At 36.9% G+C, this 27428-nt stretch overlaps 1 protein-coding gene across 4 annotated transcripts in view; it reads right to left on the bottom strand.

The window, feature by feature from the left end:
* Window positions 1-1926: 1926 nt before the first annotated feature.
* The window catches only part of LOC136036351 (T-complex protein 11-like protein 1), a 54018-nt gene continuing 28516 nt past the window's right edge, over window positions 1927-27428 (bottom strand). For all 4 annotated transcript variants that reach the window (XM_065718522.1, XM_065718514.1, XM_065718537.1 and 1 more), the window contains exons 7-11: window positions 25273-25409; window positions 16303-16454; window positions 13832-14016; window positions 7328-7494; window positions 1927-2216 (exon numbers count right to left, since the gene is read on the bottom strand). In XM_065718522.1, coding sequence (XP_065574594.1) covers window positions 2008-2216; window positions 7328-7494; window positions 13832-14016; window positions 16303-16454; window positions 25273-25409 — 850 coding nt within the window. In that variant the 3' untranslated portion in view covers window positions 1927-2007. The remainder of the gene's footprint in view (window positions 2217-7327; window positions 7495-13831; window positions 14017-16302; window positions 16455-25272; window positions 25410-27428) is intronic.

Genomic DNA, 27428 nt, shown 5'->3' with positions numbered 1-27428 from the left:
TTTATCGATAAATCAGCGTTAATTCCTCTCTTAATTCCTGTACGTTTTAAGGTTCGACTTTGGGACGCAGCCTCTTTAACTCTTTAAGAAAACGAAGTTTTTTTCATATTATTTCTGTACGTTTTTCTACAATCCATGGTGGATGTAATTTAATAATTCCTGTACTCCTCGTACAGGAATTAGGACTGCCTCTCCTAATTCCTGTACGTTTTAAGGTTCGACTTTGGGACGCAGACTCTTTAACTCTTTAAGAAAACGAAGGTTTTTTTTTCATATTTTGTGAAAAGAAAAAACCGCCCGATAAGGGACTTGAACCCTTGAACTTAGGATTAAAAGTCACACGCTCTACCGACTGAGCTAACCGGGCATGTTTGAAGTCGAAATACCTGCATGTGTATAAATATAACTTTTAAATAACTTTTAGGAATTTCAAAAATTAACATGGGCTCTTATGGGGAAATGGGTTTTTCTAAGCTAGAAAATCGGGGGGTTAAGATTTTCCGACGAAACTTTCCAGGAAAATTACTCGGAGAATTCCACGTCGAATGAGTCTTCGTACATCCAGATCCGATGTCGGCTGTGACCTGTAGGCGTGGCGAAATAGAAACAAAAGGAGAACATGAACATTAAGTGGCTATGCGTGGTTTCTGGAAAACAGGGCAGGAGTTATCGGATCGAGCTGGAATTTCGCGGATAAGCTCCTGGGCCTAGGGGACCTTAACTTGTGAATTTCAGCCCGATCGGACAACGTTAAAGGGGGGTGGGGTGGGGTTGGGGGGTCGAAACTTTCGGCCAGATTTTCCCCATGAAGGAAAAGTCGGAGGGGGATGAAATTTGGCAGGTTTCTTAGTTGGAGCTCGGGCTACGAAATGCATCCCTCCCCATCCCTCTGGAACGACTGGAACCAACCACTGGAACCGAAGATCGCTTAACATTGTCGTGGTTCGCCTCTTTAAAGAGGCACGAGTGTGCCTCCTCGATACACACTTACCATTAAGGTTTCGGCACTTTAAATCCCAAACTTTATATTTCAATTAGAATAAAGCCATGGCAGAGTCTCTCTGAGAGGCAAAGCTGGCTTAACATTTTCAGAGTTCTCTGGGGGAAAAAACAGTAAGATGTCTGAGAATAGAAAATATCCCGCCATAGTTTGACAAAAAATGCACAAGATCTATTTACAAGATCAGAATCGTCCACGTTTTTATCAAGTTGAAAAAAAAATGACCGGAAAAAAATCGATTAGTTACCCAAGGTCATAGCCAGAATCATTTTCCGGGGGGACTCTACTCTGCATGTATGCTTATGCTTTTAGATGCTAATAAATATCTTGTATAAGGTTATAGCCGTTAAAACCTAAAAACAATAAGAACGATAAACCTTAAGTCTCGATCACTATTCCTTCTTGTCGCTATGTCATTCGGCTATGTATCTTTCATTTGAGTCGCTTAGAAATATGGTTCAATTCTTCCGAAAAGGGACTTTTAATGGTTTTGCTGCCAGCCAGTATCTATGGTTTGCTGAAACATGATTTCAAAGCCCACAAATTCCGGGACGAACCGAGACATTTCTTTGTTCATGCACCACTTCAGGGCCGCCAAAAGCCAAACATATGCCCTTAGACTCATTTTTGCATTGATTCCCTATAAATGCTACTTTTCGATTTTGAGAGGTTGCGCAAGTTATTCGCTTACTGGGTTGGTTTCTTCTCATTTTATTTGTGTTTTTATTAGGTCCAAAATTTAAATGCGGAAACGTTCATCTAAAAACATGTGTTCACTTTAAGAAACTGGGCCCCAAGCCAAGTGTTTTGCCTTTCCTGGCTCACCCTCTTCGTCGAGGTTGCATCTTCAATAATAAGGTTAGAATGCGTTAATGAAGCGAAAATCAGAAACACAAGTTAATTTTCTTAAATGCCTTAAAACAGTCTTTTACAATTACATTTAATATATGAAAATCGAAGCGCACAATAATCTTAAACCAAAAAAAGAATAAAAACAAAAATAGAAGCTAATTAGACTTCGTTGCGTTACATGCTTTTTCAATAATTTCTGAGTAATAATCACCAAAGACACTTTTATTGTAAGATACTAAACGATTGAACCTTCCTGTTAATTCTGTTAGTTCCTCCTGCACCAAGTTTAATCCTGGTGGCATCTTCACGGGGCTTGCTGTTGAACTAGATAGCACAGTTGTCAGAAATTCACGGATCCTCATTCCTGAAAATGGTTCACATCTTATTGTTACAGGCTTAACAAAAGAAATTGAATAAAGAGAAGGAGATTAATCTGTAAAGAAGGTTAATCAGGAGGGATGGGATTCTTTACAAATCCATTACTAAGGAATAATTCTCGTGTTAGTCTTATTATTATTGTTAAGCATATTATTGTTCGCACCTTTATTATTGTTAAGCTGATATAACAATTAAATACTCAAATTGAACTCATCTCAATTAAACTCATTTTCGAATTAAACTCAAATTCATCGCAACACCAAGCCACCTGAAACAAAAAAGCTACGCTTATCAGTAGGCTTTCCCAGTAGGTAGATGTCATATAATTTCAAATTCAGTTGCCCAATTGCCTGCAAGTCCTGCAGACATGGTCGGTTATAAATATTTAAATAGTTTTTGGGGTCTCTTCAAATGGCTCACAGAACCGATATACTATTTGAATTATCCTTACTATATACCTATCTATCTTAGTTCTGCCCTAGGATGGATGATAGACTATCTGTCAACAAGCGAAATGAATCTATGCCAGCTTTGTCGCTGACAGAGACTATCTGTTTTGTCTGTTCTTTAATTAGCCATGCCTCTGAACTTTTTCATCACTTTCACCAAATTGATTTCAATTCGAAAATCAACGGACTCAACACAGCCAGCCTGTTCAAAACTTCACAGTTTAATTCCCTTCCATGAAGGTTTAATTCCATTTCTTTTTAAATTTAATTCCATTTTTTTCATTTCGTCCCCCATTAGATTTAATTTAACTTCATTTCATTTCCAATTAAATTTAATTGCTTTTTTATCACCTCTTCCCACCACATTCGTGGACGACTTGTTTTTTATCTGGCCTCCAATGGATGGTCATAAAGCACGATTTTTAGCAATATACCATCCTCCAACCGTAAAATGCAACCTAGCCATCTTAACTTTGATTAGTTATAGTCCTAGAAAAAAGTATCGAGCCACATTTTCGAGCAGCTTACTGATTGATACATGGTTCACTAAACAAGCCCCTAAAGTGATCCTTCGACAAAACTTCTAGAAAACATCTTGCACATCCCAAAGCCATTCCAAGCACTTATGTTTCAGAGCCATGCATGATCACCGTGTGGCTTTCAATATTATGATCATAGTTCTAAGACTTATCTTGCTATTCTTCAAGATTCTCTTTCAATTAGTGAAAATGATACAACAGTACTGTAGTTTTTTTTTTTGCAACAAGTTCTATTCGATCTATGAAACGATAAAAGATCAAACCACGATAGTAACACCGATCAGCGAGGGTAGTTTGGGGCATTTCGAGTTGATTTTGAACTGGCGTAATGGCAAATGCAAAGCTCGTCATGAAAAAGAAATACAATTAAAACAGAAAATACAAAGTGAAAGGAATGCCTATCCATATATGGAGTTCTGACATGTCAATACTTCCGATTTCAATTGACTTAATTATTCAAATCAATATTTCCACTCTTGAAAGGTCTTTCTTTTGGCGAAGTTAAATAGCAAAAACTATTGTCAACGGGAACATAGCCTATCATAGAACAACATAAAATCAAATGACTGAAAATACCCACATAAAGAAGTACCCAGGGTGAGCAAAATAAAAATAAAAAACACAACAGCATAAAACAGAAATCGTTTTGCTTGTTTTCCCATAGAAACATTTCAATGTTTTTCCACAGAGCTATTTCCATCTCTTACCGATCTTGATCGGTAGTTGCGGAACTTCTCTCGAAAGGAACAAACATAGAAGACCATAAATGTACTATGGAATTTTAATCTGGTGTCCAAGGTAGGTACTAATGGGGTTACAAATTTGAAATAACGTAAAAAAAATAGATAGTACACAGAATATAAGGATCTGTGGGAAGAGCGCGCTATCCATCTTTACTTACCGAGGGAGCACGGACCCGAAGTGAACCCCTGTGTAATGGTGTGTAGCTACTACTAATAACTCACTGCAGCACCAAGCCGCCTGAGGCCAACAAAGCTACGCACACTCCTCCTCCAACCTAATCTATGCAAGGCCTCCCTCTTTACACCCTCCGAGGAGGTTTCCATTTCATTTAAATCTTTATTTATGACATCCTCCCAACCCAGACAAGAACGACCTGCTTTCTGTGTAAGCCACTGACGGTTGACCAAAAATGACAATCTTCGGCAATCTGTCATCCTTCATCCGCAGAACGTGGCCTAGCCATCTCAACCTTTCTTTCATTATAGCCCTAGAAAGCGGGATTGAACCGCACTTGTCGTACAACCTACTGTTTGAAATACGGTCAGTCATCTGGGTACCCACAACAATCCGTAGGCAATTTCTCTGGAAAACATCTAGTAAATTTTCATCTGCTTTGCGGAGTTTCCATGCTTCAGAGAGATATTTGACCACTGTCATCACTGTAGCTTCCAATATTCTCATCTTGGTTTGCAGACTTATTTTTCTATTCTTCCAAACTTTTTTTAACTGTGAAAAAACACCCTGAGCCTTAGGTATTCTGCTTTTAACATCTTCACTGCTCCCACCATCTCTACTAATAATACTACCAAAAGGTAAGTGAAGCTCCCAACCTGATCAACCTTTTCGTTACCCTATGTCACCTTTTCATCTTCACTTATTCCCAGCCTTAGTGACTTAGTCTTCTTAACATTAATTTTCAAGCCTATTTTAGCATCCTGAACTCGCAAAACCTCTAAAATTCATTCATTTTGTTCACACTTTCATCTAATATGCTTAAATCATCAACATAATCTAAGTCCAGGAGCGTTTTCCTCCCCATTTGATTCCGTGGTCTCCAATTGCCTTTCCTGTGCTCCTTAAGACGAAGTCCATCAAAATGATCCACACAAAGGGGGCTAGAACATAACCCTGCTTAACTCCTGATTTAATATAAAACCAGTTGCTAACCTCATCTCCTACCTTAACCTCAGCAGTGTTATCATTACGAGTTTTGGATCACTTAAGCGAATTGATCTTTATTGAAACTGGGGAGATCCTACAAAGAATCTTTAAAGCCATGTTAAATTTGACAGCCATCGAAATGTGCCTTGAATTGACAAGAATCACTATGATATGAGCTCAGAAGACTTGCTTGAACTTGTCGAGCCTCTGGCAGTGTGAAAAATGGCTTTACTATTTGAATTGAATTGATTTATGACCCGCTGTAAACACAATAACAGATAGAGCATATGAGAAGAAAAAAAGGAAAAGAAAAAGACGGCAAATGACAATAAAACAAAATTAGAATTATTAAAATAAGTACACAAGCACAATAATTAACCAAATAAATACACAGTATACATAATATGTATAATAATCACAAAAACAATGACAAAAAAACAACAACAAAGAGACACAATACATTTAATGTTTTAAAAGGGAACACCTTGGGTGTTTATTGATTCCGTTATTGTAAGCTTCAATGCATCTGCCGATTTTTGTATACAATACCGTATCTCCTACTGACCCAAGAATTACTCACCCAAGAGGGGGGGGGAGGAGATATTTATATATCTTTGATATAAGTTCAATACAATGAGATTCAAAAACCGAATCATATGAATAATAGACTAAGATGAAAATAGATATATTTATGAAAAATGGCTATTACAAGCAAATAAAAAAAATATAACAGAGCTGCTGACAATTTTTTTTTGAAATGTAAAATGTAAAATGTAAAAGAACTGAAATTCTTTTACACTTTACTGTGAAAAAATGTAAAAGAACTGAAATTCGCAGAAATGGAAGGGAATAAACCAAATAAAATGCAAGTGAAATTTCGTCTTGTGACTCAATAATACAAAAGACAATTCAGTAAAAAAAAGAAGAAAAAGAATGTAGGAAGAAAGATAAAATTGTAAGGCAAAAGGGAGGGAAGGGGATATTCACTTATTTAACGTATTACCTGTGGGCGGAACAAAAGTTCTTCTCTATCAGTAAAAATTTTTGCTGGGTCAAAAATGATAATGTTTTTGAAGCAAAATGAGGAAGATGAGGTCGAAGGGAAAAGAGAATTCGTTCGGATTTCATGGAGGGCAGTGCTGGCGGAACGCAACAAAATTTTGATCTCCTTTCCTTAAGGGTAGGGTAATCAGATTGGCTCTCCAAAAAAGGGAGATATAAGAAACTTTACCCTCATAGGAGGAATGGTATTAGTAATGGTATACAACACAGTATTACAGTAGGGTATACAATACGGTAGGATGAATATTAAAGGTATTTATGGAAATAAACAGAACAGCTACGATCACTTTGAATATTTGCCTTTGAGCTTCCGTCAATGCTTAACCCAAGTCGAGAATCGTTTCTCATATTTATTTAAAGCGTAATCCAATACCGCTCATTCAATATAATAACGCTCGCAAAATTTCAGCATCAATAACATAAATTAGAATTCTGAAAGACAATCTTAATAGAGACAATTATAAAAAATTAGGGAGAATTATAAAACAAAAATAAAATCAATTCTAAAAAATTAGAGACAATTATAAAAGAAGAGAAAATTACAAAAAATGAATTGAAATGAAAATAGAAAGCTGAAGTAAAGTATATTATAACGGAAGAAAGAAAAGTAAAATAAAATCAAAAGAATGAATTTACTGAGAACCCGTTGAAATAGCAAAAATAATGACGAAGCAAAAAGAACAACAAAAAGGAAAACTGAAGACAAATCATGGGACAGAACAAAGGAGTTGACAAATAAACTAAACATTACATAAAAATAAACGGTACAACTAATAGCCTAATAAAACAAATAACCTGATTATGTAGAATTAAATGATGTCACTGGTGATTATGAGCTTTTGAATCGTAATTTTGAATTTGTTTTTCAACTGATATACGAGCCAGAAATATTTGTTTACATATACAGGAGGTGCAAAATTCGAAAGAGGAGGCTTCAGGCTACACAGCTAGTGGTTGTTCTCTTTTGGCGAATTCGTAATTCTTTTTTGGAAGCATCAGTCTGGTTATTTTATAGCAACATCCCGTATATGGTTCTCTGACGTAATGTTTAATCAGTTACCAATGCAATCAATGTGTTTATCCTTAATTTGTTCTTTGGCTGAAAATACAAGTAAACTAAAAGATGAACACAATTTACTTACTTATGAGGACTCGAATTCTATTTTCTTTGCGAAAAAGATCTTCAATTCCTCTGACAAGAAGATCTTCAGCCGTCGGAGAAACATCCGGTAAGTTACTTTTCTTAATCTCTTCCTGAACGTCACTTTTAATTTTGGCAGCCAGAATTTTAAGATTGTTTTCCAGATTTCTACAATAAATGTTTTATAATATATGAACAAGTAAAAATAACATGCAACTATCAATTGACGCCCGACATTTTATTTCTGTATCTTTAGTTTCTAATAGAAATAACTGTTCCGTAAATGCATATTTGTAATGCCGAATTTAAGTTAGTTGCATTGTACCTTTCTGCAAATTCCAGATGACGACATTCATGAAGAAGAAGAAAACAACAATTTTATTTTCTGTATTTTATTCCTGTATATTCCAACATTTTTTAGTTTTATTATATATATTCCAACATTTTATTTCTGTATCTTCAGTTTCTAATAGAAATAACAGTTCTGTTAACGCATATTCGTCAAGCCGAATTTAAAAGTTGGTTGCATTGTACCTTTCTGCAAATTCCAGATGACGACATTCATGAAGAAGAAGAAAACAATTAAATTATTTCGAAAGTTAAAACCTAAGATGGATAATTACTGCTAAAGAGAACGCTCACAATAAGTAAAATTTCTACAAAGAGAGGAACCTTACGAAAAATCGATAATCCATTAAACTGGATAAGACATTTGATTTAGTATACTGACTATATTACTTTTTTCTAAATACGGTAGCTAAGTGAGAATTCGGATCATACGATATTTAGATATTATCTGCATGACAACATTACTAGAGCAGAAAATGCAGTGGCTTCTTAATTTCAGTGACACTTGAGATCATCTGAACTAAGGTTAAACATTTTCATTACATCTAAGGTACTACTTGGGGGGGGGACTATTCTATTTCATAATAGGTAACATAAAAAGCGAAATTATTTTCAAAAAGATATAAATAGGGTTTCTGAAACAGATTTTCCACTTTGAATACAATCCTAGGTTCTTTCCCTCTTCTGCGACGGATTAACTGAAACAGAATGCGTCTACTGAATAATGTATTATTAAAATAATAAAGGATTTTGCAGAAGTAAGCAGGAGCAGTAGAAAGAAAATATCGATATAGCGGTGCTGTCAAAAGTAGAAGTGATGAGATACCAGAGAATAGAAAAAAAACTTTACAGGGTAGGGAGGCTAGAACCATCCCCCAAAACTTAGACTTTGTTTAGTGCAGTATTCTTGCCAGTTGTAGCCCAAAAATAGTAATTTTACGAACTTTATTTTTATTTAATGTACCGTTAGCGTCCCCATTCGTTATCATCTATACTTGTCACTAGCAATTCCCTCTCACTTCTCTTACCTAGTCACAAGCAACGGCATCTTCTACCCCCTACAGTTATCTAAGTAGTAAAAGCAAGGAAGAATAACAGATCAAGGTTAGTACCTTGAGGGACTAGCTTGTTTCACCAATTCTTTCGTGTCATTTATTACTAGTGTCTTTAAGTACAGCCTAGGATTGTAAAGAACACCACAATTTAGTTTGCAATTTTTGTCAAAGATTACGAAAACTAGTTTGAAATAAACGATTCCAACCCTAAGCGCTCTTCAGGTTTTACAGAACCCTAACGTACTCAGCCTCCAGAAGAACACAAATTTAGTAGACTACAATCGGGTTAAAGATAATGCGACGCGCCCGATCTCTCCCTGCTACCTGCTAAAAATTAGGGTTGGATTATTCCTATCAAGTATTGGAATGAGACACTGAGTAAACCCTATTGCCTGTGAAATATTGCGCGCAACATGGCCAAATATTTTCTAAAGAAATCACAAAATTTACGAACGACCTTGTTCATCTTCCACGTGCGATTAGAAATCCATATGCATAAAGAACAATTTTCCTGATAGTCATGGAAGCAGCACTAAAAGCTCGTTCCGAAGAAAGAGAAAGGGCAGATAATGCTGAAGTTGTGGAATACTTGTTTTGAAAAGAGAATCCGGGTCTAATACCAAGTCTTGAGGGGCCACTTTTTTCTACGTACTACAGATGAAATGATTTTGCCGAAATTAATCTTGACATTTCTATCTTGAAGGATGGGTAAGGAAAAGAACAGTAATCTACCTCTTGTGGGACTACCTCTTTGCGAAAAAAAAAATTGGAGCTGAAAGATAAAAATACTTTTCTAAAAAGATGAAGTGATAAATTCTGAAAAGTCTTGTATTTAAGTTGAACTTAGAAAAAAGGATATCCAACTTCAAGGAATACAAACTGCTATGTAACGTAGTAACGTCGAAAATGCAGGCTACGGGTTACTCGCTTAAGAAGGTAAACACTATAGTGTTACACTATACTGTTGGTGTATAGTGTTAGTTTGTTGTATAGTGTTAGTGTATGTATAGTGTTAGTGTATAGTGTAAGTAAACACTATGGTGTTAGTGTCCGAGGATACTTTCAAGAGTTTCTTTTTCTTTCCCCAATCTAGATTTATCTTCGAGATGACTTTTAGACTCAAGAGGAGCGCAATAGCCAGCTTTTGGAAGCAATTTGAGATGCATCCTTTGTTCGACAAATAGCACAGAATACCAAAAAAAACAATATAAAATGATTAAGAAGCTGCAGATTTCTGATTTCTGCAGAGAAACGCTAACTCCTGGGCAACTCCCCACTATTGCTACACAATTCATTTTTTTACGTAATCTTTTATTATTGCATAAAAACATTAGTCTTTTAGCAATAGTTTTTTGGGGATATTTTTTAATTTCTTTTTTTCTTTTCATAAATCCATATAACTTCCTTGGTACTAGACAAGTGTTTTCTTTCCGAAAGCTAGAGCTCAACTTTGCCTGTACTATTATGAACTTGTATCTCGCTCGAAAAAAGCTGAGACCTTTAGTCCGTGTACGGGTTCGATCATGGAATCCTATAAGGAAATCAGACCCAGAATTAAAGTTAAAGTTTCCGAGAAATTATAGAGATTTTGAATATTTTCTAAGGGGGTATTAGTATTAATAGATATGAAGGGGAATATAGATTTAATTGATAAATTAAAATAAAACTTACCAAGTTTGAATTTTGATTGTAATGCTACTCCAAAAAAACAAGAACCAGCGAAGCTGAGAGCTCAACTGAGATAGACATCGGCAATCACCTGGATTGACCAAGAGTAATACCCGTTTTTTGAAATCCTTGCAGAATGCGATGGAGCTCATGGTGAAGCGCTGAGAGTTCAACGGTAAGAAAAATCGGGAGGGTAGTTGAACTCTCAACTACGCTGATGTTCCTTTTTCTGTAGTAAAATTACAATCAAACTTCAAACTTGGTTTAATTTATCAATTTTACTCCAAAGCGGAGCACCTTAGCTACGCTTTCGAGCTGGACTGATATTTTAATGTTCAGCATGAGCTAAACCAGCACAAACAATCATTAATAGCCGAATTTGTAAAAAGAGGCTATTGTACGAAAATTCATTTATAGTAAATGTTTCAAATAAAACAAAAACAATGAATAAATTCCAAAGATAGATAACTGTCGTCTACTTTCTATTGGTTTGTCTTAGAACCTTGCTTTAAGGTGGGACATTGAGGTAGACCGGTTGCTATATCAGCACCATGAACACGGATATCTATAACTACAAGAAATAACACTTTCTTAGATCCATCTAGAAATAGATTACTTGGACGCAGGAATATGAGGCTTACAGTATGTAAGAAGAAGTGTGCCGTGGGTATTTTTATATTACGTCATTCTAATATAAGTAGCTAGATAAGTCACCGGACACAGGAAAGACCGAAATTTAAATACTGATTTGGGGTTGCACGGTTTCGTTGTTTTTAACAGTCCATTGATTTGAAAAACAAAACTTTCACCGTCACTATGTATCATATTACTGAATGACAAATTGTTGTGTTAGCATCCTTGGTTGAAGATTTTCGATATACGAAGCTGGTAATCTAACAAGATCGAATACGCGTTTTGCGTCCCAAATACTAGAAAGCTTGAGAAGACTAGGCCTTCTATGTAGCTCACAAATAGGTTCTTGAACGTGGCTCTGTGTGTGTGCCCCATAAGAAATCCGTGACCAAAGAAATGACAGGAAGTGGAAGGCTTCTCCGGAAAAGCACAAAGGCAAAAGATTAAAAGAAAGCACGTCAAATGACGCTCTATTTAAAAAGGTCTCTGAAGAACGTTAAAAAAATTGCTAAAGTTACAAACAGAGCTTTCTCTGAGCCTCTGGAAATAGGGAAGGTGAAGGATTTATTTTGATCACCACACTAGGCCTGCGAATACCGATTAAATTGTTGTTTCCAAGGTTAATAGTAAAATTTGGGCTACTCTATCACCACAGGCTAAAGAGAGTTTAAGGCACTTCAAGTGCAGTAGACTGTTGTTTACTCAACCTTTTATGTTTTAGAAGCAGCAAATGGGATCCTTGAGCTTGAAAATGATGATATCAACGAAATGGTTGGCAAAAACCTCACAGATACAGGTCACAAGCTTGGTCTCACTGATTATGATATCAGTCTATAAAGACGTCATGCAATGATATTCGAAGTGAGCCCATATCCCATGGTAGGATCAGCTTAATATGCTCCTGAAGTCAAAGTGACGGAGTTGCTTTTTGGCAAGGATGTTGCCAAGGCACCATCCAAAACCAAATCCGTGGTGGATTTTGAAAAATCATTTGAAAAACCAAAAAAAACGAGCAATGGGAGGGGGCCTACCGTTATCACCCTGTTCAAACTATCGCAGAAATTAGGGTCTTCTTTTTACCAGAAAGTGGAGTCGTTGAGTGCTCACTAAAACCCTCGCAGGGCAAATTTTGGTAATTTAACTTTAATATCCGATGTAAGTTTGGAACTGCGATAATGGTTGGATATAATCATTCTTCTAAAGCAATGAGCCTAGATCAGTTGACAAATATTTGTATTGTGATGTATCGAAACTAGGCTGAGGATTCGTGGCTGGGCGTTTATCCGGGATTAAGAAGCTTTGCTCAGGATAGCAAAGGCATGCATGCCCGACTATGTTCAGACAATACAACTACAGTAGCTTACATAAATAAAAAGAGAGTATCAAATTCTGAGTTTTATGATTATTTCGCAAATAAGGTTCGGCAGCTCTTTTTGCAGGGCAAAGAGTGGTTATCTGCAGAACATATCCCTGGAGTGGCTAATATCGCTGCCACTCTTTTTGTGTCTAAATTTCATATCACCAAAAAATTGAATTATCACGAAAATTTAATAAAAAAAAAGATGTAAATTGAATATTTGAAATTATGAAATATTCTGGTATCTCAGTCGATAGACATTGATTTGTTTGCAACTAGTTAAAATTTTCGTATTGAACCATTGGTTTCTTGGAAACCCGATCCACAATGTTTTTTCGTAGATGCAATTGCAACGAGTTGGAAGCCTCGATTACTCTTACTCATTCGTTCGACAAAAATCAGGTCAAATGGCCAAATGACAGGCAAATTAACAGGCCAAATGAGGGTGACTTCCGCAGATAAATGCTGACTCCTGGGCAAGTCCCTACTTTAACTACATAATATGCTCTTTTTTACGAATCATTTATTATTACGTAAACAAAATAGCTTTATAATAACAGTTTTTTTTAGGGTATTTTTGAAAGTAGTTTTTCTTTTACCTAATCTATATTTATTTTCAAGATAACTTACGAGTAAATAAACAGGGTCCCAGGTAGAAACATGGTGTATTTTAAACAAAGGTTGAGATGGCTAGGGCACGTTCTGCGGATGAAGAGTAGATTGCCGAAGATTGTCCTTTTCGGCCAACTGTCTTGGGCTAAACGGAAAGCAGGTCGTCTTCGTCTGGGGTGGGTAGATGTCATAAAAAAGATTTACAGGAAATTGGAACTTTCTGAGAGGGCGTAAAGAGGGAGGCTTTGAATAGATTGGGACGGAGGAGGAGCGTGCGTAGCTGTGTTGGCCTCAGTCGGCTTGGTGCTGCGGTGAGCTGTTAGTAGTAGTAGTAGCATCCTTTGTTATATATATATTATAATTAAAAAACCAAACGAGGTGATTTTTAGTCAGCGGGAAAAATAACCGAAAGACAAAGCATATATTTCGGCGAAGACTTCCAAAAAGTTAGAATAAAACAAAAAATAACCTCTTGAAGTTAACTATAATGAACCAGAGGAACGACTCGAATGTTTCTCAGTATATTTCTCTGTTTCGGTACAGTTAACATCAAAAGATTCGTTTTTGTTTTATATAGCCCTTTTCCTTCCTATTTTTCTTTTTTAGCACTGAGGATAGAGGTTTTAGCCAAAATATTTGTTTCATCTTCTCGTTTTCCATTCTACTAGCTGAATGTCACCCTAGTTTGGTAATCTTAATCGTCAACAAAACTTTATTTTTATTTTTTTTTCCGTTTTTATCGAAATCCATGTATAGACATTGAGGTTCACTGTCTTTCGGTTTTGCAACACACGTCCTTTGGTTTAGTAACAGGACTGTACAACCTCATTACCTCATTGTGTAATCATTTCCGACAATGTCGAATGTGTGCTGCTTTAAGGTCTTCCTAAAATCTGTAGAAGAGACACTAGCAGTTTGAACAGAAGCACTGACAACTAGAATTACAGCTGCCACCAACTCAATCTTCTCTGACAGCTCTCTCAATGCCAAAAATCGATGTTGATCCATCAGCAGAGTCTACAATAAATCAAAGTTTTATATTCATGATAATGTTGATGTTACCGTGAATGTCCGAAATTTTGAACGTCGACATGGAATGGCCATTTGAATGGCCGGTGAATGTCCGAAATACCTTTTTTCTCCTTGGATTTAGTCAGTGTTACTAGTCAACTTTTTCAGTTTTATGCAAGATTTGATGGTGACAGGTTAAGTTGGGTTATGTTAGGTTTTTAACCCATTTCTAGGATTTATAACCTAGTTTAGCCTAACCTAACACAACCTAATCTAACCTAAAATAACTTAAATTTTACCATAAAAGCTTAAATAAGACTGAAAAAGTTGATTCACATAGCTAATTGATTCCAAGCAGAGAAAAAGGAATTTTGGATATTCACTGGTGAATATTGACATTAACCAGATTAAAGACAGCCTAACGCAACCTAACCTAGCCTAACTTGAATTTTTACCATCAAAGCTTAAATAAGACTGAAAAAGCTGATTCATAAAGCAAATTGATTCCAAGCTTCGAAGGAATTTTTGACATTCACCGGTGAATGTCGACATTAACCAGATTTTGGGCATTCACAGTAACATTGATACAATACGCGGAATGTGCCATACATGTTTAATGAATGGCTTGCAGTTTCTACATCAAAGGTTTATTAAGCTTGTTTATTATAATCCAGCAGAAAGCAAATACAGAAAGCACACATTCCGCTAATAGATTTTTGATTTTCGCCAAATTTTAGAAAGGGCTTAGTGAGTAATTGCAAAACGAGCACATGAAGTTTAAAAGCGAACTAATACAAAACACAGTACTTAATTATATCAATATTTAGATGAATTCAATAAAGCATAATTAGTTTTTAAAGATTATATTTCCCACAAATGTCTGGAATAACATGGATTTCGGGTCTCTATATAGTGGGACACTACATGCAGTAAAAGCGTTTTTTAGCCTATATTGAAGTTTCTGTTTCACAGTTTTTTTTACAAAGTTCCACTAGAAAATGACCCCAGGAGTCACTAGCGGTTCATCTAAGTATTCTGCAGAATCGTATATTATGTTCCATATGTATGCTTTTACACATATTCTTGTTGCTCGAGACAAAAAACATAATTAAAGAACAATAATTTAAATTTCTTTATTAAGTTTTGGTTACTAAATCTTATGAAACTTTCAAATAACCTAGTTGAAATAAATGAAAGACAAAACTAAAACATAAAGTAACAAAGAAAGTGAAAGTGAAATCAATTTTTTCTAGAATTGGTTAAGTAGAAACTTAAACAACCATATTATTTATCTTAAAAAAAAACTTAAGAATAGAAAATTTAGTTTTTAATGAAAAACTTCCGCATGATGTTATGTAGACTTTGATAAAGGCGGGGGCAAAATTTACAAAAAAGAAGCATGAGTGAAAAATCGACAAAAATAAACTAAAAAGCTACATCACCAAACAGACTAAGAAGCTATAGGCTTACTTTGAAAGTATAGTTGTATTTGGGAATCAATAGATAGTAGGTAAATGTTTGAATTTTTATAGAGGGAAAGCGTTTCAAAACTGAACTAATTAAGTTATTTTCTTATTTTCAAGGTTCAACGTTGCAAAACTGAAGAAAATGTGGTCGTACCTTAAAAAAGCATGCTATTGAAACAACAGTTAGGAAAATTTTTAGGAAACCGTAGTTTGTAGGCATGCTTAGTCAGCAGAGGGATCCAAAGGAGAAAAAAGTTTTCTCTAGCCTATTTTAAGCAATATAAATGGAAAAGAATGTAAATGGCAACCTGGCTACCTACCTTAGTTCTTCTGCCCCAGGAATGACACATGGACAGATAATAGATAGACTTCGTCTTATCAAATCGCTATTCAAAGGGAAACTGCCCATTTCTTCCGGTTCATATTCCAGCCCCATACCATTTAAAAAATTGCCCGCAGGAAAATTACAAGAAGATCCTGTCAAAACAAGCTCATTGACATAAATGGGACTGATTGAGACTGCAATACCCGAAGGCATTTTTTCAGTACTTGAGTCAGGTTGGTAACGGTATTTCCCAAAATATGGTCTTGTCGGGAGTTTGGGAAAAGAAGGTTCATTACTCTGACGACCCCAATATATAAGGAACGATGGCAACCCTACCTTCTCTCGCACAGACTGACAGAGGTATAAGATTTTTCTTTTTAATATTTTCATCTTTTTTGCTATTTTGACACTGAAGTGCAAAATTTGGAGTTAAACTTCTGAAAGCTGCTAAAAATAATCAATTTTTTTAAGAATTCTCTTTATAAAAGCAAATTTACTTGCCTCTGGGAAAACATTTTCGTCCTTCCACTCCAGGAGTTCCAAGTATGCAGAAACCAAAGTCATATTATTGATCGTTCGCTGGGATGCTCCCTCTGGATACGTATCTGGCTTTATGTTTCGTAATAACCATTCTCGGGTGTACTGTAGTCCATCTAAAGTAGTTATAAAACAGTTATTTTTCACAAGGTAATGTAGCATCCTTTGCGGACAGGTAAATTTTAGCCCACGGTAGTTTTGCACAACATGTCAACCTTCAGCCGCACAACATGTCAACATGTTTCCTTCAGTTTACATTCTAGCACAGAAACTGACTGAGGTATAACATTTTGAAAGAAAACCAAGCTTTATGGACACCCTATATACGTACATAGATAGGACAAAAGAATTTCTGGAATAAGCATTTCCGAGAAAGTTTATTTCACTAAAGATCCCAAATATTGTATTTTTTTTACATATAATCAATAATTCCACATAAAATAAAAAGAGAACAAATATACCCGTAAAACTTCAAGGCCCTCAACTAAGACTTAAAGCTTAATTCTGTTCTCAAGCGTTTGAGCGATAGTCTCCTGGACTAGTGTAACACAGAGAGAAAGAAGGGACATAGTTATTCACGGGCAAAACCTGTCAGCTTTGCCATATTTAGCTACTTACTTCACTTAGGCTTGAGTCGGTCCACGCCGAGTGGTGCACAAGAGGAATGGTACCTCTCTATGCCGATCTATCGAGTGCTGCAGACCTAAGTATGTTATTTCTGACCATATTTGCAAGGAGGTATAATGAATGAAGTGTAAAAACAGCAACAATTTTCTAATGCTTCTATTCATAGCTTTCTTATTTTACTGAAGTTCAAAGTATTATATATGAATAATATGTAGCAGCTACACGGTTGTTCACCTACAAGTAAGTTGCAATATAATTGTTCCATATTACCTGGTATCTACCCAGGTGATAAATCTATGGAAATACCTTAGTTCCTATTATCAGTTGCATAATTTCGTTAAAATCCTGGGAAAAGGGGGGGGGGTAAAGTCAGAGCCAATTTTCCCAAACTAAGTGAAAATGACAGTGAAACCTAAATAAAGAGTCATGGTACCAAAATATATAATAAAGAAAACTGACCCGTTTTGGGTTGGGTCTTTGGATGCTAGAATTATGCAGGCTTATCTTAGTTTTGACAAGATTTTTGAAGAAACTAAATTTCAGCTATGGAGCAGGGAAGAGGGGCAAAATGGAGTTTGGCATTTTCAAATCCAAAATTCTAAAAACTATTTCTATGACAAATCTCTGTTAATTTTACTTCCTCGTTCGGATTGTCGGAGGTCTGGGATGTACCGAAATCCTTTTGTAAGCTCTGAAAGATCATGGTTTTCGATTAGGTACCAAATACCCTTTATTGATAAAAATTATAAGCTGAATGTTAAATCCTGGTCTGGTTTCATTGAAATTTTCATTTTATTTTCAATGCTGTAATAAAAACAAAAGAAAATATTTGTAAGATAGTTCCTTTTAGTAAAGCGCTAAATACGCAGTAGGCCTTATACTTTTACCGTTAGAGAAACGGGCAGTAACCATACTCTTGTAAGTAGTGAAGACACCATTCAGTAGGAGTACATAACCTCTACTCCCTGAAAACGACCACAGTCTAACAACCAATCCTTAATCTAATTCTCACATGTCTTTGAATTCTGTTCTCCCATTTACAATAATAATAAAAAAAGATGAACCAATTTTACCGAACTTTGTAGCCACTTAAGTAAGAGAATGATAATTCTAAGTAAGAGAATTGGTTATTTAAGTAAGAGAATGATACTTTTACCGTTGGGGAAACGGGCAGTAGCCATGCTCTTGTTTGTAGTGAAGAAACCATTAAAAGTACATAGCCCCAATTCTTTCATAGCAAAAAGTTTCAAGTTTTTAAAAAACTCCTTATTTCAAAATAAGATTTACTCAACATCAAACTTTCATCGAAGCATCAAAACTAGTACAAGAAAGGAAATAAAAAATTACATTCTTATTGGATATTTTTCCTCATTTAATTAAGGTGCTCTAACATTTTTTCATTATATGTTTGTAATTCTACAGCGTCTTCCATATCCAAATTTCTTAAGGGATGTTGGTTTCGAAAGAGCACTTTAGGCGCATTAGCGGTGCTCTGCAAGCGTCTCAGGCAACAAGCAGAAGAGGGGAGGAACCAACCACAAGGGCCCTGCCAGGTTTTACCAGGTACCTGCCAGTATTTGGTTCCCCTTAAATTGCAGAGAATAGGTGAGTTGGTCCCTCCGCTTCCCTTGTTCCTGGACGGACTTGATGGACTACACTTGCTCCTGCAATTAAGTCTCATTCTATGATTTCTTAAGAATAACTTAAAAGCCTAGCGGCATTACAGTCGATAATAATGTCACTCACACAACAAGATTTCAATGACCGTACGGATGAACTCCTACAGACGATTGCAAAGCCCCAGCAAGAAAATAAGCTCCTTATTTCGGAAAATAGGCTGCTTAGATCTGAGCTTGTTAAAGTAGAAACGACTGCTCTTCACTCTGGACTGTACTCTAGAAGGAATAATTTTGTTATCCACAGCCTAGAATAGAAGGCGAAGACCTCCGTCAGAAAGTAAATAGCTTCTTCGGGTCAAAACTGGGATTAGCTAATGCTAACCAGATACGTAACAGTTATGTATGCAAAATTTCAAAGAAAACGTCACACTCCGAGTCGTATAGCCCTAGCGGCCCGACTCTTAGAAACAGTGCGCAACGAAAAAGGTCCGCAGATCCGATTTTCGCTAGCGTAGGAAATTTTGACCAGTCGAAAATAATGAAAGAGTGTGTGAAGTTGAAAAAAACTGGTCTGAGTGTTTCTGTGGACTTGCCTGGTGATCTCGGTAAAAGACTGAAAGAGCTATTATCTCTTGTCTACAATATAAGAATTTCAAAAATAGCGAGTGAAAAAGTGACAAAAACGCGTTTGATTAAAAAGGAATCAAACTTTGGTTAGAAACCAAAAAATCAAAGACGCCGCAATGGATGAAGCTGCTAGATGACTGCTACAATCCACTCAAGCTTCGCCGCGCTGGGCCAGACAATCCCCATGAATCTGATTCGGAAGCATAGAATGTTACAAAATTTTGCATTTAGAAAGTTGTTGGGGCAGCTATAGTACTGATTGTGGTAGGATTTGGGGAGAATATAGGAAAATTATGGTGGTAAAGAAATAAGTTAAACATATTAATCAAAAAGTATTATAACTGCTCCCCCTGAGAGTATTATTGTTTACTTGCCGTTTGCTTAATACTGAAGTTGTTTTTTCTGCTGATCCAAAGTGATGTATTTCCTTTCCATGTGTCCTTATTGTTTTTCTGTTTCCGTGTGGTAAGAAAAGTTCGGGTTTGCAAACTTCAAAGTGGTCTACTGCTCCTTTCAGAAGTACAGCCATTGCCTCTCTCGAGTATGTGGTAAGTTATGAATTCCAGTTCTGACCTCAAGGGGGGCGCCTCTTCTTCAGCACGTCAAAGTAATGCAAGATTAGCAGAGTTGGAAGAAATATTTCTGGATTTGGAAAACGTTTTCGATGTTGAAATTAGTAATGAATCAGATTCCCTGTTTGATCAGAGAAAGTTTCCTAGAAGCCGATATGAAGAGGTGTGTAATGTGACTAAGGGACGCTCTGACTCTCAGCTCACTCTTCTCTAGCTTAACTGTCAAGGGTTATGGTTTTCGTTTTTTGCTTTTAGTTATGTTATACTTTTTCGTTATGCTTTTAGTTGCAGCCAGATGCAGTCGGGATGTGCTAAACTTTTCTAATAAGAAACACCGACACCCTTTTAGGGTATCGGTGGGGTAATACCTGGTTATTCTTTCCAATTCCTGCACAAATATGCAATGAATAGAGGAGACTTGGCTATTAACAGGCGGCAAGAATACTCAGCCTGCATGAATAAAGAATTAACTCGGAATACTGAAGGAGTTTATGAATCTCTCTTCTTGGAAATAATTTTACCTTCAAAGCAGAAAATAACACTTGGAGAAGTATACCTTCCACTGGCAGGATATGTCTCTTCGTTCCTGAAAATCTTAGGTCAAATATCTGATCTTCTGAAGAGACAAGGGAACAAAGCCATTTTAATGGGGAACTTTAACATCAAACTAACTCTTCATCTATAATCAGGTGCTATAGATCTGCTCAGTATATTGTCTGTTTCGTACATGTACCCGTCAATTACGATACCTACATGAGTAGTTACTACCTCCTACTCATTGATGTACATAATTTTTTCGACACTCCAGCCACTCATAATGGAGTCTCCCAATAGCTGTAAAATGTTTGTGCAAGCAGGTAAACAACCACCATACAGCTTGTACAAATAGTGGAGCCTACAAGTAACCGTAAAATGTTTATGCAAGCAGGCAAACAGCCACCATACAACTCGAACTAATAGTAGAATCTTCCAATAGCCGTAAAAGGTTTATGCAAGCATGTAAGCAACCACCATACAGCTGGCACTAATAGCGGAGTCTCCCAGTAGCCTTAAAATGATTATGCAAGCAGGTAAACAGCCACCATACAGCTAGTAGTAGTAATAGAATCTCCTAATAGCCTTAAAAGGTTTAAATGCAAGCAGGTAAACAACCACCATACAGCTGGCACTAATAGCGGAGTCACCCAGTAGCCTTAAAATGTTTTTGCAAGCAGGTAAACAGCCACCATACAGCTAGTAGTAGTAATAGAATCTCCTAATAGCCTTAAAAGGTTTAAATGCAAGCAGGTAAACAACCACCATACAGCTGGCACTAATAGCGGAGTCTCCCAGTAGCCTTAAAATGTTTATGCAAGCAGGTAAAAAGCCACCATACAACTCGTACTAATAGTAGAATCTTCCAATAGCCGTAAAAGGTTTATGCAAGCATGTAAGCAACCACCATACAGCTGGCACTAATAGCGGAGTCTCCCAGTAGCCTTTAAATGTTTATGCAAGCAGGTATACAGCCATCATACAGCTAGTAGTAGTAATAGAATCTCCTAATAGCCTTAAGAGGTTTAAATGCAAGCAGGTAAACAACCACCATACAGCTGGCACTAATAGCGGAGTCACCCAGTAGCCTTAAAATGTTTTTGCAAGCAGGTAAACAGCCACCATACAGCTAGTAGTAGTAATAGAATCTCCTAATAGCCTTAAAAGGTTTAAATGCAAGCAGGTAAACAACCACCATACAGCTGGCACTAATAGCGGAGTCTCCCAGTAGCCTTAAAATGTTTATGCAAGCAGGTAAAAAGCCACCATACAACTCGTACTAATAGTAGAATCTTCCAATAGCCGTAAAAGGTTTATGCAAGCATGTAAGCAACCACCATACAGCTGGCACTAATAGCGGAGTCTCCCAGTAGCCTTAAAATGTTTATGCAAGCAGGTAAACAGCCATCATACAGCTAGTAGTAGTAATAGAATCTCCTAATAGCCTTAAAAGGTTTAAATGCAAGCAGGTAAACAACCACCATACAGCTGGCACTAATAGCGGAGTCTCCCAGTAGCCTTAAAATGTTTATGCAAGCAGGTAAACAGCCACCATACAGCTATAGTAGTAATAGAATCTCCTAATAGCCTTAAAAGGTTTAAATGCAAGCAGGTAAACAACCACCATACAGCTGGCACTAATAGCGGAGTCACCCAGTAGCCTTAAAATGTTTTTGCAAGCAGGTAAACAGCCACCATACAGCTAGTAGTAGTAATAGAATCTCCTAATAGCCTTAAAAGGTTTAAATGCAAGCAGGTAAACAACCACCATACAGATGGCACTAATAGCGGAGTCACCCAATAGCCTTAAAATGTTTTTGCAAGCAGGTAAACAGCCACCATACAGCTAGCAGTAGTAATAGAATCTCCTAATAGCCTTAAAAGGTTTAAATGCAAGCAGGTAAATAACCACCATACAGCTGGCACTAATAGCGGAGTCACCCAGTAGCCTTAAAATGTTTTTGCAAGCAGGTAAAAAGCCACCATACAGCTAGTAGTAGTAATGGAATCTCCTAATAGCCTTAAAAGGTTTAAATGCAAGCAGGTAAACAACCACCATACAGCTGGCACTAATAGCGGAGTCTCCCAGTAGCCTTAAAATGTTTATGCAAGCAGGTAAACAGCCACCATACAGCTAGTAGTAGTAATAGAATCTCCTAATAGCCTTAAAAGGTTTAAATGCAAGCAGGTAAACAACCACCATACAGCTGGCACTAATAGCGGAGTCACCCAGTAGCCTTAAAATGTTTTTGCAAGCAGGTAACCAGCCACCATACAGCTAGTAGTAGTAATAAAATCTCCTAATAGCCTTAAAAGGTTTAAATGCAAGCAGGTAAACAACCACCATACAGCTGGCACTAATAGCGGAGTCTCCCAGTAGCCTTAAAATGTTTATGCAAGCAGGCAAACAGCCACCATACAACTCGTACTGATAGTAGAATCTTCCAATAGCCGTAAAAGGTTTATGCAAGCATGTAAACAACCACCATACAGCTGGCACTAGTAGCGGAGTCTCCCAGTAGCCTTAAAATGTTTATGCAAGCAGGTAAACAGCCACCATACAGCTAGTAGTAGTAATAGAGTCTCCTAATAGCCTTAAAAGGTTTAAATGCAAGCAGGTAAACAACCACCATACAGCTGGCACTAATAGCGGAGTCACCTAGTAGCCTTAAAATGTTTTTGCAAGCAGGTAAACAGCCACCATACAGCTAGTAGTAGTAATAGAATCTCCTAATAGCCTTAAAAGGTTTAAATGCAAGCAGGTAAACAACCACCATACAGCTGGTACTAATAGCGGAGTCTCCCAGTAGCCTTAAAATGTTTATGCAAGCAGGTAAACAGCCACCATACAGCTAGTAGTAGTAATAGAATCTCCTAATAGCCTTAAAAGGTTTAAATGCAAGCAGGTAAACAACCACCATACAGCTGGCACTAATAGCGGAGTCACCCAGTAGCCTTAAAATGTTTTTGCAAGCAGGTAAACAGCCACCATGTAGCTCGTAGTAATAGTAGAATCTCCTAATTGCCGTAAAAGGTTTATGCAAGCAGGTAAACAACCAATATACAGCTGACACTAATAGCGGAGTCTCCCAGTATCCTTAAAATGTTTTTGCAAGCAGGTAAGCAGCCACCATACAGCTTGTAGTAATAGTAGAATCTCCCAATAGCCGTAAAAGGTTTAAGCAAACAGGTAAACAATCACCATACAACTGGTACTAATATTAGAGTCTCCCAATAGCCGTGAAATGTTTGTAAAAACAGGTAAACAATCACCACACAGCTGGTATTAATGCTGGAGTCTCCCAGTAGCCATAAAATGCTTGTGGAAGCTGATAAACAGCCACCATACAGCTGGTACAAATAGTAGAATCTCCCAATAGCTGTAAAATGTTTATGCAAGCAGGTGAACAACCACCATACAGCTGGTAGCAATAGTAGAATCTCCCAATTGCCGCAAAATGTTTATGCAAGCAGGTGAACAGCCACCATACAGTTGGTACTAATACTGGAGTCTTTTGGTAGCCGTGAAATGTTTATGCAAGCAGGTAAACCACCATAGAGCCGGCATTAAATACTAGAGTCTCGCATTGGCCATACAATGTTTATGCAAGCTGGTAAACAGCCACCAAACAGCTAGTGCTAATAGAAGAATCTCCCAATAGCCGCAAACTGTTTACGCAAGCAGGTGAACAACCACCATACAGCTGGTACTAATACTGGAGTCTTTCGGTAGCCGTGAAATGTTTATGCAAGCAGGTAAACCACCGTAGAGCCGGCATTAAATACTAGAGTCTCGCAGTGGCCATACAATGTTTATGCAAGCTGGTAAACAGCCACCAAACAGCTAGTGATAATAGAAGAATCTCCCAATAGCCGCAAACTGTTTACGCAAGCAGGTGAACAACCACCATACAGCTGGTACTAATATTGGAATGTCCTAGTAGCCGTGAGATGTTTATGCAAGCAGGTAAACAACCACAACTAGTCAAATGGATTTACTGAAAGTCGGCAAAGGTCATCATAGCTAAAAAAAAGAAAAAAAAGAAAAGATAGAAAAAGCTCACATGCATAAAAAAAAGACTGGGGGTAAACAATAGTAAAGCTGAAAGAGGAAATAAAAATAGGGCAGGCGAACGGAAACAATAGCGAATCAATTCGCTAAGATTGAACAGACTTTCTGACTGTATCAGCCTGCCTGTATTAAAAAAAAACCGGTCCAGGGACGAAGAACCGACGTTCGCTTTGCCTGCTTTAAAGCATGGTCTAAGTTAGTAAATCCCGATGTCCGAAGCCAAACACTGCTTTACTATTTTCAATGAAACTCATGATTACTCCAGTAATTTTTACTGTTTATAAACCTTTTCACTGTCTGATAAAATTTTGAAAGTTTCAATTAAATACAACATAATTTCTTCAGTACCCTTTGGCGGTATAAAGGGTGAATGATCCAAAAGAAAGTACTTTCCCATGTCTTATTTTAGATTACTACAGGCTGTGGATGCCCTTTACGTGGATGCCCTTTATCGTGGTTGCAGCTGTCGCTGCAACCACGATAAGAGTTCAAGTTAATAATAAATATAACAAAATTTTATGGCAAACTAACTGTTTTTTTCTGTTCTAAAATCGCATGAATAAAAATAAATTTCCGCTTAAATTTGACCAGCAAGTTTGACTTGCAACGATTTCAAATGTGGGTAGTTATCATCCGCGACGTTGACCAATAAAACCTTTGGTGGTCCCTAGAACACGATTGTTTATGAACAATGTTGCCACAAAAGGCCTTTTCAGTCCTGAAACTAGCAAACAGGTGCCCTGATTTCAGGTCCCGAAGAGTACTCCTCCGAGCACCGAAGACTTGATTTTCGTAACAACCGAGAGTGACATATAAATAATCTAGTTAGGTGTTCCTAAGAATAATTTATTCGAAAAAATACCAGAAAGGAAGAAATAATTACCTTCTTGTGTAGCAAGAAAATCCTTGAATTTCTGTTTTTCATATTCAATACTTTGGCGTTGAATTTCTGGTCGAAAGGCTTGTATAGTAAAATTTGCGAAATCCATATGCATAAGCTGCAAAGCATCCAATATTCCTCTGCAAAAAATGAGATACACAGAATTTAATGGGGAAAAATATCTTTGGAAATTAATTCTAATAAATTTGATTTCGCACTTAACATTATATAAACTAATGAATTAGGTCAAGACCAATATATTTAATAGGTCCTAAAAAAGGCTATAAAAATAAAAGATTGAACGTGAATTTCCCATCAATATATTGTCATAAAGCAATGTATTGATGGACACTAATGTAAGCATTTAACTTAATGTACATTAATGCAGAGAAATGTGTGATGCAGATATCATAAGACACATATTGCTAAAAATACCAACAAAATTACAGATATTTACGCCATACATCAATAGCGGAAGAAGATATAGGGAGGAATCCCACAGATCGACTCAAAGTATTTTTCTTAAAAAATTAAAATTTTGATGTATATTTTAGTGTGAATGTCTGAAATTTGATTCATATCGACATTCACCGGCAAATGTCTGAAATTCCCTTTTCTCTCCTCGGATTCAATTACATTAGTCGATCAGCCTTTTCAGTCTTATGAATGCTTTAATGGCATTAATTATAAAAAAAACAAGTTATTTTCACTGCAAGTAAGGAGAGACATTACAACTTAAAACGAACAGAAATTATTCTTTATATGAAAGGGGTTGTCCCCTCCTAAACGCCTCACTCTTTACACTAAAGTTTGACTCTTTGTCACAACTCAAGTTTTTAAAATAATAAAAACCTTTAGCGTAAAGAGGGAGGTATTGTGGACGAGACGATTTCCCTTATATACGTAATATTTTCGGTTCGTTTAAAGGTTTTAATGCTGCTCATTACTTCTAGTTGAATTTTTTTTTTATTTATTTTCTCTTTTTTTAAATAATACTAGAAAATCCTGCGCCCGCTTCATGAAAATTTCTCCATGGAAAGATCGTCCCACGTAACCCCCTCTCCCCCACCCATACGCACCCAACACGAAAAATTTCCCCTGAAAACGTCTGTACACTTCATTATAGCCATTACTGTATGTAAACAGTGGTCAAAATTTGTAAATTGCAGTCCCTCTCCCGGGCACTGTGGGGGATGAAGTCGTCCCAAAAGACATAGTTATTAGGTTTTTGGCTAAGCTGAGCAGAATGGCTATCTCAAAATTTTAATCCGGTGACCTTGGGGAAACATGTGCGTGGGAGGGGGCATAGGTGTCCTCCAATTCTTTGGTCACTTAAAAAGGGCACTAGAACTTTTGATTTCCGTTGGAATGAACCCTCTCGCGACATTCTAGGACCACTGAGTCGATACGATCACCCCTGAAAAAAACAGAATAAATAGAATAAATAGTTGAAATTGTTAAAAATACTTTAGCGTAAAGAGCAAGGTATTGTGGAGGAGACGAATTCCCTTATATACGTAATATTTTCGGTTTGTTTTTGGTTTTAATGCTGCTCATTACTTCTAGTTGAAATTTTTTTTTAATTTATTTTCTCTTTTTTAAATAATGCTAGAAAATCCTGCGCCCACTTCATGGAAATTTCTCCATGGAAAGATCCTCTCACGTAACCACTCTCCCCGACCCATACCCACCACAACACGAAAAATCCCCCTAAAAACGTCTGTACACTTCATTATGGCCATTACTGTATGTAAACAATGGTCAAAATTTGTAGATTGCAGTCCCTCTCCCGGGCACTGTGGGGGATGAAGTCGTCCCAAAAGACATAGTTATTAGGTTTTTGGCTAAGCTGAACAGAATGGCTATCTCAAAATTTTAATCCGGTGACTTTGGGGAAAAATGTGCGTGGGAGGGGGCATAGGTGTCCTCTAATTTTTTGGTCACTTAAAAAGGGCACTAGAACTTTTAATTTCCGTTAGAATGGGCCCTCTCGCGACATTCTAGGACCACTGGGTAGTTACTATCACCCCTGGAAAAAACAAAACAAAAAACAAACAAACAAATAAACACACATGCGTGATCTGTCTTCTGGCAAAAAAAGACAAAATTCCACATTTTTGTAGATAGGAGCTTGAAACTTCTAAAGTAGGGTTCGCTGA

The sequence above is a fragment of the Artemia franciscana genome, chromosome 2, assembly GCF_032884065.1.
Source record: "Artemia franciscana chromosome 2, ASM3288406v1, whole genome shotgun sequence".
NCBI classification, from domain to species: Eukaryota; Metazoa; Arthropoda; class Branchiopoda; order Anostraca; family Artemiidae; genus Artemia; species Artemia franciscana.
This window is presented reverse-complemented; position numbering and strand designations above follow the sequence as displayed.